Source organism: Arachis hypogaea, chromosome 2 (genome assembly GCF_003086295.3).
Source record: "Arachis hypogaea cultivar Tifrunner chromosome 2, arahy.Tifrunner.gnm2.J5K5, whole genome shotgun sequence".
NCBI lineage: Eukaryota > Viridiplantae > Streptophyta > Magnoliopsida > Fabales > Fabaceae > Arachis > Arachis hypogaea.
This window is the reverse complement of record NC_092037.1, coordinates 72465066-72475045: the sequence shown is the minus strand read 5'-3', so window position 1 is coordinate 72475045 and position 9980 is coordinate 72465066. Positions and strand designations below refer to the sequence as shown.

At 34.3% G+C, this 9980-nt stretch overlaps 2 protein-coding genes across 3 annotated transcripts; one reads left to right on the top strand and one right to left on the bottom strand.

Moving 5' to 3' along the window:
• Window positions 1-661: 661 nt before the first annotated feature.
• LOC112747858 (mitochondrial import inner membrane translocase subunit TIM14-3) lies at window positions 662-3355 on the top strand. Of its 2 annotated transcripts, none has more exons than XM_025796067.2 (5): window positions 662-1037; window positions 1112-1190; window positions 1439-1515; window positions 2034-2206; window positions 2850-3355. In XM_025796067.2, exons 3-5 carry the CDS (start codon window positions 1513-1515, stop codon window positions 3004-3006), a joined length of 333 nt encoding a protein of 110 aa, XP_025651852.1. In that variant the 5' UTR covers window positions 662-1037; window positions 1112-1190; window positions 1439-1512; the 3' UTR covers window positions 3007-3355. The 2 variants fall into 2 exon arrangements, with proteins under 2 accessions (XP_025651852.1, XP_025651868.1); XM_025796083.3 differs by having other exon boundaries at window positions 755-1037; window positions 1119-1190.
• A 732-nt stretch (window positions 3356-4087) lies between these two features.
• On the bottom strand, window positions 4088-9323 carry LOC112747851 (dol-P-Glc:Glc(2)Man(9)GlcNAc(2)-PP-Dol alpha-1,2-glucosyltransferase). The gene is made up of 9 exons (XM_025796060.3): window positions 8986-9323; window positions 8690-8785; window positions 8490-8578; window positions 7066-7396; window positions 6000-6270; window positions 5729-5866; window positions 5440-5647; window positions 4728-4870; window positions 4088-4616 (listed from the first exon to the last, which is right to left on the bottom strand). Exons 2-9 carry the CDS (start codon window positions 8777-8779, stop codon window positions 4357-4359), a joined length of 1530 nt encoding a protein of 509 aa, XP_025651845.1. The 5' UTR covers window positions 8780-8785; window positions 8986-9323; the 3' UTR covers window positions 4088-4356.
• Between the last annotated feature and the right edge of the window lie 657 nt (window positions 9324-9980).

Genomic DNA, 9980 nt, shown 5'->3' with positions numbered 1-9980 from the left:
CCCATTGCTTCTTCCTCGGAGCTCCAACACTCCCACCAGAATTTAGGCTCCAGCTTGAATCGTCTCTGCTTCGTGGGTTTGATGATGAACAACGCTCTCCATTACCAATCATAGTCTCCTAGGGCTTGTATTTGGGTTGGGAGAAGAGTGAGAGATTAGTAGCGTCGAATCACTTTAAAACCATTGTGTTTCAGTGAAGACTAAAAACGAGGTCGTTTTTGGTTTCTACAGCGGGACAGAACGACCCCTTACCATTTCCTAATAGCACGTGGCGAGAACCACTAAAACGACGTAGTTTTAGGTCTCTAAAGAAGGACAAATCGACCCCTGTCCATTTTCTAATGGCCACGTAGAACTTAACAGACTGTTAACCTCCAACTCAGCAACGTTAACTGACACGTAGGCAACTTCCGTCTATTTTGGTCAGAGAAGATAATGGAAGAACCAAAAAGTCTCACAAAAGTATGGGATATGGACCGATATATCCCTTTTTTTTGGATAAGGGCTGTGATGTCCATCGAAAAAAAAAGACAAAAATTGGATTGAATGTTCAGATTGCTTAAGTGGCCAAGGTATAGAATACGCATCGGTTACAATTTGCTTAAATACTGGACAAACGAGTATAATTAGTTATTTATTGGACTAACTACATGCAATCTCCAATAAAAATCGTATTTATAAATAATGTTCTTATATTTTTTTTTTGAAAATAATAATTTTTTTAATTTATATAAAAAATCGAAAGAAAACATTCGTAATGAGAAGAAAGAACATTCTAGAAAAATCAAGTGTCTTACTATTTTCGTATTAAGCTGCGCAAGTACGCAACTAGAGAAACGAATGGATTTATAGAAAATTAGATATAAAAAAGAAGAGAGAGATCGTAAACCCATGAAAGAAAAATATTTACAATAAAAACCCTAACTCTGCCTTGTTCGATCACAATCTGCACAAAAAACCCCCCAGAAAATCACAGCCTCCAATCAGCCACCGTCGGCCACTCGATTTCAGCTCCACGCCGCCGCGTCTCCACCACAGTAATGCCTCTTACTATTTTGATTTTCTGAAAATTTCCCCTGCTATATGTTGAAATAGTTATTATCCTTGGAAGTTCATAGGTGGACCGCAAAGGGAATTCGGGGTATTGTAGAGAAGTTGATGCCGCTGAATCAAGTTGTTTCAAACCGAAGGTACGGTGTTGTGAAAATCTGCTTGCTGTGTTTTGAAATATATTTTTTTATTTATTTTTTATAGGGGGAAAAATTTAGGTTAGATGGAAGGAAATTATTGAATTGGGTGAGTAGATATAAGATATAACTGCTGTGTTGTTGTTCTTGTTGTTGTATTGTGAGTAATTAATCATGCTGAGAAGGCTATTAGAAATATATTAAAACTTAAAAGTTCCACAAAGATCTTATTTTCATTTTATTCTCCGCAGGCTTCCTGAAGACTTAATTTTGGCACGGAGTTCACGCTTTTTAGACATCTTGATTGAAGGGTACAACCACTATTATGGTATGCCCTCATTCGTTATTTGTCAAATTTATTATTTTTGTAACCTAATCTTCGAGCTTGTTCTAAATAAAACTAGGTTTCCATGAGGAAGCACTGTTTCTTATTTTTGGTGTTAGATAGTGATGAGATGACTTTGCAAGATTGCATTCTTGAAACTTTAGATATTTCAAGCTCCAATTCAGTTAACATGTGGGAGTATGGATGATATCGTGTTGTTGGTTTGGAAGCATAGGGTTTCAAATTCATGTTTTGAGAATCACAAGCTGAAATTTATTTGTAATTTGAAGTTTAGGGTTTTCTAGCATAGAAAGTTAGTTCCGGAGTGGAGATTGTGGGAATTTTTATTTTGTTTTTCCCCAAATTGTTTTTGGAAGGACAAAGTTGCTCTGAATGATTCATGCATCCAATCTAGTGGGGTTGGGAGTGGTAGTGGCGGCACCGGTGGTTGTTAATTGTTCTGTGGTTTATTTACAACATTTGTTTCTTTGCTCTGGAACTGAAACTTAAACTTGGAACAGGCCACACCTTTTTTTGCAGGGCTTGCTGTAGCTGCTGCTGCCTATGCTGGCAGATATAGTATTCAGGCTTGGCAAGCGTTCAAGGCGAGACCACCTAGGATGCGTAAATTTTATGAAGGTGGTTTCCACGCTGCCATGACTAGGAGGGAAGCAGCTCTCATACTTGGTGTTAGGTACTACCTTTTTTTTATATATATTTTTAAAGATTATGTTATGATGCTCATGGTCAGATGGTGTCTCGATTACTTAGAGGAGGAAAAACAAACTGTATGTGGCTATGTGCCTGAGGAGTTGTCCTTCTAGAGGTTGTTTTCAATAAATTTTGATGTTTCTTTATTGGATAAAAATTAAAATTTGAGGTTTCCCATCATATCTTTGGAATCCTGTAGTTATGCATGCCTAATGCATAATAAATCAAATGTGTTAAATCTTTCAGTGTTGAAATTTTGGTTCTTGATGCTGTGAAGGTTGGGATATAAAGAGTTACACTAATCAATCTATATTCTATTGATTTGTTTAGCCGTTAAATTTGTATGTGATTTGGGTTTTTGAACACATTCCTTCCTTTCCAAGGACGAGAAAAGTTGTTGTGGGTTAAATTCTGGAATATCCATATAGAAATTTATGAATACCTTGTATAGACATTTAATTATAAAATGTCAATAATTTCTTGAATGTGCATATGGCTAATTAATCAGAAAGCTCGGAAGGCTTTATCTCTACCTTGACGCTTTGTTTTTTGTTTTCCATATTTTTATATGGTTGCCTCCTCAAGCTATTCTTTCCATTGTTGATTTTCAATTATCACTATGGCAGAGAACACACTCCCACGGATAAGGTTAAAGAAGCACATAGGAGGGTGATGATTGCGAATCATCCAGATGCGGGTGGCAGCCATTACCTGGCATCCAAAATCAATGAAGCAAAGGATGTGTTGCTTGGAAAGACAAAGGGTGGTGGTTCAGCATTTTGATGATAATTAGTCTCATAATATAGTTTCAACGTGGTTCTTGCTGATCATTCAACTATGAACCCTTCAGTCTGCGGCCAATTCTTTTATAGACTATAGTGAGAAAGTTGTGTAGGACAGTGCTATGATGCACCAAAATTATTTAAAGGTATAGATCTTAGCATTAGTGTTCTTCATTATATCTCTTTTATTGCATCTACACCATGGGAATATCTTTGTCCATCATGTAACCTGGTACATGTTCATGTTCGAATTGTAATAATGTTGAATATTAGATTGGTTGGGGTCATTAATCTTTAAATGATTCGGATTTGTCATCTTCATAAACTTGGAGATCATTTATAGCTGTGAATTTTATGTTTGTTCCTATTCCTTTTCTTGCCATCTACTCCAATTAAAATGCCAAAGACATCCATTCGTTTAGTCGCACTTTTAAAAATAAGACTTATATAGAAAAAGTAACGAGTTAAAGGGATTATAACTTATTTAGATAAACGTAACATCTTTATAACATTAAAATTAAACTTTACAAAAGAATTCACTATTTAATGGTAAAAAGAAGGATTTTCACATCAAAATAATTAGTCTCTTTATTGGAGTATCTACATTCTTAGTATTTGGCAATGGATGATACGACATGAAAGGGAGTCTCAGGTGTTTCGGGTTGAAAATTGAGAATTTTAATGTTTGAAACAATCTAATGCAAGGTAACAAAATAATTTATCTTAAATTGCTAAGATGAGATATATAAAAAGTTATTTATTTTACAAGTATTGAAACAAAAATCGACATTTTTTTATTCAATTGTAGAGAGCTAATTGCATATATTGAGTCTCACATGCAGCAATTTATTAATAAACTTTTAAATAAAACTCGATTCATAACGAATTAGTCTTTGAGCAGTAGGCAAAAGATACGGTGTTAAAAAAGCAGTAGGCAAAAGATACGGTGTTAACACCCTTGAAACAATGACTATTCATTGCTGTAATTGTTTCCCTTCTTCGAGTCAAGGAATTATATTGCTGGAAACTCTGGCAGTAAGGAGAAGAGCCTGAAATTGAACCTAGCGCCACCACGAAACAAGTTACGAGAAAACAAAGCCACCAAAAATTGAGCATAGAATGGACCTATATATGACCAATTCAACTGAATCTAATTTTGTTTTCCTATCTACCAAAATATGAGATCTACAGAAATCAATACACTCGTATTTACAATGATGTATAAAGAAAGCTGATTGGTAAAACCTATCAAAGAAAATCAGTATGTTTTCCTTTCTATTGAAATCAAAGGCAAGATACATGCCAAAAGAGAAATACGTATACATGACTCATTTGAAAAACGCCGCTTGCTTCACCATATAAACCTTTGAATTCCAGGTTCATGATCCCAATGAAATGGCCGAAACAGAAACATCATCATAGTAAAGATATTGATACCAATGTAAAGAATTCCTGTGAGAAACCATTTCCCACTATCCTGAAAATTGCTGTGAAGCACCAGAAAATAGAATGGTATGGTGTAATATCTAAACTCTATCAATGGAGCTGGTACAAGAACAGCAGCAGTGGCCAAGAAGTATGCTAATACCCATATTTTCCTTTGAAATCTCCCTGTTTTGCAAAATAGTAATGGTTATAACCTGGGTTAACCGAAAAAAAGAGAAAAGGAGAACGAAAAAGAAAAAAGGAAAAGAAGAATGCTTGTGAAGACTTTGTACTAACCCAGCATATGAATTATGGAAAGCCATGAACATAAGTAAATTGGAACCAATAAATATTTAATTGACCAGTGAGCCATGATGATTTTCCTCCAGAGATAGAAAGGGTAATGCCGATTATCAGCAAGAAGATATGGATGCGCCACACTGCAATTAAAATTTAATAGGGATTACCAAGCCATTAACAGTAATAGAAGCAGAGTTCATGTTCTTGTATTAGAGAAAATGGATTAAGCTCCAAATGAGTAAATAATGCAACATTCACACAATAAATAAAGGAAAACAAAGCACTAGCACAGCATCTTATGATGTATAGATTAATGCTTGATAGAAGAGTGAACACCCCTTTTTCTTTGTTCAACAAATGAGTTTTTATTGGGTCTGGTCTTCTAATAACAAATATAGAAATATACAATATTTGAAAAGCCTTTCGATGTAAAACCTTTTACATCAAATAGATTGTTTTAATTTCAGTTTTTGAGGACCAATTTAAAGAGAATTAAATGTTTCATTTTTTTTTTCTTTCTAAATTTGGGTACAGTGAATATAATGAAGTCATCAGAAGACTACTAATTGTTTATGCTAGATTTAACTGCTATACACAATGTATTATGTGACAATAACTAATTGAAGACATCAACAAAATAAGTTTCAGTTTATGAACATGATCAGTTCATGAACAATAAAATCACTGGTGCTGTTATTCTAAATCAAACCTGAAAAAGTGTACCGATAGGAAGCCAGCAATAAGGGCCACAAATCCCTGAAAGAAACAACAGAGGGGTCCAATTCTCCGTAACAAATGCAATAGATCCAGAGAATGAGCAATGGAAAAATACATTGGAGCCAGAGCCAATATAGAAACCAAACCAAAATAAAGTATCTGAGCAAAATGAGGGGTAACGGTGTGAGCTTCTTTTGCACCTGCATTTCCATTAAGATATGTAAGAAAAAGACAGTTTAGCGGCACAAAAGGTCACAAAAGATGATGCGAGAGAATATTACCCAGAACGACACCCCCATTCCAACGTACGAATAAAATAAAGGCTACAAACACCAGAAGATAGGGACTAAACAATACTAAAATCTCCCACTTCTTATGCCATAACATTAAGAGGATTGTCTGAACTTCATTAACCAAACCTGCAAAATAATATCAATATAAGAAAAAAGAGTATCGCATGAAGAAATGGGAGTGATATATATGTAATTAGCCCTTTACTTTCTTTTACTCAACATTAGAGCTTTAGTTTTCATCAAGGAAATCAAAATGAACCTGAAGAAGCGAAAGTAGGCACGGGTGTCCTAGGCAGAGAGCTTTCAACAGTATCCACAGATTTAACAGACTTTCGCTTTTTCACATATAATCCCACATTACTCTTGCCTGTAGAATTTTCTGAACTAGGATTATTAATACATACATCTGATTTGGCCTTCCCCACAATACCCTTTCTATGACTCAGAGAATAATCTAGGATCCCAGTGCATGCTACAAAAAGTACCCATATAATGTTTGTTTGTCGAATAACAACTGAAAAGGCTCCAATCTATCACAATAAATTGTATATGTTATTATCACAACTCAAATGAAAGAAGTTACAATCATAACTTTGTAGACACTGTAAAGGATAGTTAACAAATGATATCACAGGCAAGAAATAAAACAATGAAACAGTAATAGAAAAATGGAGAAAATGGAGTGAACCGGAGAGGTTTCACCCTTCTCCAATGAATGTATTGAAAACTGTATGAAAACAGAAATGGAAGTAAACAGTGGTAATATGATTTCGAGAGTTGTATACACTAGCCAAAAAACCATCCCAGCAAAACAGAAAAAGACAAGCATAAACGATAAAGAAAAGCAATAAAAATATTCATTTGAACCATGCTCAGGCACAAAAAAACAATGAGGAATGATTAGGAAATATCTTGAAGTTAATGTTCCTTCAACTTCAAAAGAATAAAGATACATGATTGAGTTCAAAGGCATTGTTTGATCCATGTAGCTGACTACACCTAATGGGATAAGGCTTTGTTGTTGTTTGTTTGTTTACTTATTCTTATTGAAGATTGTAATTAGAAACTCCTAAGATCATTGAAAAAGTATGTTCAACAAGAATGCAAGAAGTACCACACTTTGTTATTGAAACTTCAAAGTGTTATTATCTATGATGTTTCAAAATCCCTAATCTCTCAAGGACCACAGGCTCAAGGAATGCCATATGATATCAAAAAAGAACTTGGATGAAGAGATTCCTCCTACATCAAACCAAAACTCACATAGCAATCTACTTTCACTATGTATTGATAGCTCAGAATATAAAAGTTTAAATATACCTTACCAATGCACTAAACCAGTAATTCCTCTTCAAACTTGCAAGATACATAGCCATCACTGCAGTGAGAGATGCAACATCTGTATAATAGAGAAAAGTGAAGAACCAGTGAAGTGGGTACAGGGATAGGACCACTGCCTGAAGCATTTTCTTTCTATCATCAAGGGTGGGTTTCAAGTGAGTGATTACATCATATAATATTATGCAGCATATGACAGCTAAGACACCATTAACTGATCGAAGAATTGCAGAAGAGCACAAATCAGAAAAAGATGATGTGTCTTTAATAGAATAAAACCCGAACAAAGAAGCAACCTGGGCAAGTGAAAGATAGTACCTGCAAAAAGGTTTTACAATTATCAACTGTAGGCTTTATATTCGATGCTAATCTACATTGTACTGCTGATTCTATTGATCTAATTAGATTGTTAGCATCATTAATCCCACAATCTCTAAATCCTGATTTTTGGGCAGCACTTGACATTATCTTACTAAAGAACATGATCAATGCAAGAGGGTTAAGTAAACAAGCAATCATTATCCCAATAGAAGGAATCAGCCATATTGGTCAATTAATGTAGTTGGTCTCTATCAGTAACCAAAGTCTCTAGAGGTTTGGAACATGAAATTTTTTAATTTTCAGCTACAGCTCTGGTTTTATCGCGCATGTGTATTTAACTCAATCTTCCAATCAATACATTCTAACATTTTTATTCATGAATAAAATTCTCATATAAAAATATTTTTGGGAAATAGGACACTATATCACTTGAATACTTCACGAGTGATAGTGCATACATTTCATGAGTGCCAAATGGTACAAGCTTAAGAACAACTGAAGATCATTCTCTTACTGTGTCACCAACTCCAACACTTTCATCTTTCCCAGGAAACAGCCATATCACATTCAAACAACTGCTGATTGAGGTGTGAGTTGAATACTTAAATTCTTATTTCTCAAGTTAGAGGAGCATATAAAATGCTCGTGCAAAGTGCAGATGAATACAGTTAGATTGAAGTTACATGATAACCTCTTATTTCATTCCTCACAATAACAACAACAACGAAGCTGCTACTCAATAAGTGAGATCAATTATATAGATTAAACAAAACTATATACAATATCTACAGATAAACCACTAGTACCTTCATTTCGTTTATCATATTTTACAGGTTGTCTAATAACGCAATGTTCACTTAGATCACTATTTATCCATCATTTCCCTCCAAAACCTCCTCATCAAAACATGGCCTTGTAGTAATTAAAATTAAATTGTATCCCATAGGGTTTACAGGGTCCTATGTTATTGTCTTGTGTCATTCTCTTTTCACATGACCTTGTAGCCCAGAAACCTTTTACATGAGAAGATTCATTCTACTATTATTTGTTTTCACAAATCATTTCAGAAGGACAAGAGAGAACTACATACAAGCCCGGAGGAGTGGTTATCATGGGATCCCAACTCCTAAAATTTCCCTTGCAGTACTGTTGAGCCTGTGGTATATGAAATATCTCATCCTGCAATAATAACAACAACAACAATAAAATCAAATAAATCATGGGAATGAATACTCTAATTGTAAACAAAAACATCCCATCTTTAATATTAACTTAAATTATTCCAATTACCATATAGGGATCAGGAACTACACGATTAACGAGTACGGTGACAAGAATAACCCATGAACTCACAATTGCGGCAAGTGCTACTCTTCCCATTCTCTTCTGCAAGATATAACAATCAAACAAAGCAACGAGGACGCCATTAACGTTACAAATACGAAACAAGAAGCATACGTAGATGAAAAAGAAAAAAAATGAAGAAAAGCGGGAATTTTTTATCAACGTGTTTTCTTTAGCACTATTCAGTGAGGATTTTCACCAAACAAGTTGTATGCAACAAATAAATAAGGAAAGAAAAATACGGAGTAGGAGGTTGAAAGCAATGTTGCAATCAATTGGGAAGCAGCGGCGGCGGATGTAGTGACGGAAGCTGCGGCGGCGAAGGGATATTGGGGCTATTGGATGTATTCGCTGCCTAGCCCTGTGTTTCCTTCCCCACTCTCAACTCTCTAGTTCGGGAAAGGAACTTCGGTGAATCAATGGTCCCTGCAAGTTGAAGTTATTAGATTGAGTTAAAATGGTAATTAGATCTCAATAATTTTGGTTTACACCAGGGTATCCATCAGGCCGGAAGCCCAATGACTAATCCCATCCCTCGGGTACTGCAGAGGCACACAAAGTGGGCGACCCTCCCAAGCAAGCAAGCTCCATTCCCATCCTCTAGTGAGTATCGAACCCGGGAGAGATGGTTAAGGGACACAGACCCTCATCCATCTGTGCCAACTTGCGTTGGTAAAAAGTTAGAGAAAAGGAAAAAAATATTTCCAAAATGCTTGAGGTAGGGTTCGAACCGCTATCCTCAAATCTCAATAATTTTGGCTTTAGATTAATTATTTTTTTAAAATATCAATTAAGCTGCATTAAATTTTGAGAATACATAAAATATTTAAAACAACATATAAGAAATTAAGATACAAAAAGTTAATATTTTTATATTTTATTTAATAATAAATTAAAATAAATTATAAAAGTTTAATTTATTTTTTTTATTTAAAAAATTTGAAAAAAACATAATAAAAAATTAATAAAAATAACAAAAAAATAAAAAATAAGTGGGATCTTTTTGTTAATATTTTTGTATTTTTTCTATTAGAATGAATATAAAATATACTAATTCAATTTTCTGGACATAATATCTCTATCTGTATCTTATTTGTCAAATACAATGCTGTGTCTTTATGTCCTTGTCTCAGTATTTCGTACCTATAAATAAACAAAGTGTAAAACTCACAAAATTAGTAAATAATTAGCTAATAAAATAAATTGAAAAAATTTAATTTTATAGTTTAATGAGATA

Bases quoted from the DNA above. Each gene is read 5' to 3' on its own strand.
- LOC112747858 (XM_025796067.2), top strand. The intron at 2,207-2,849 runs GTACTACCTTTT...TCACTATGGCAG, and splicing joins GCTCTCATACTTGGTGTTAG to AGAACACACTCCCACGGATA.
- LOC112747851 (XM_025796060.3), bottom strand. From the start codon at position 8,779: ATGGGAAGAGTAGCACTTGCCGCAATTGTGAGTTCATGGGTTATTCTT. The intron at 5,648-5,728 runs GTAATATTCTCT...ATGGAAATGCAG, and splicing joins GAATGGGGGTGTCGTTCTGG to GTGCAAAAGAAGCTCACACC. The intron at 4,871-5,439 runs GTTTGATTTAGA...TTTTAATTGCAG, and splicing joins CTATCGGTACACTTTTTCAG to TGTGGCGCATCCATATCTTC.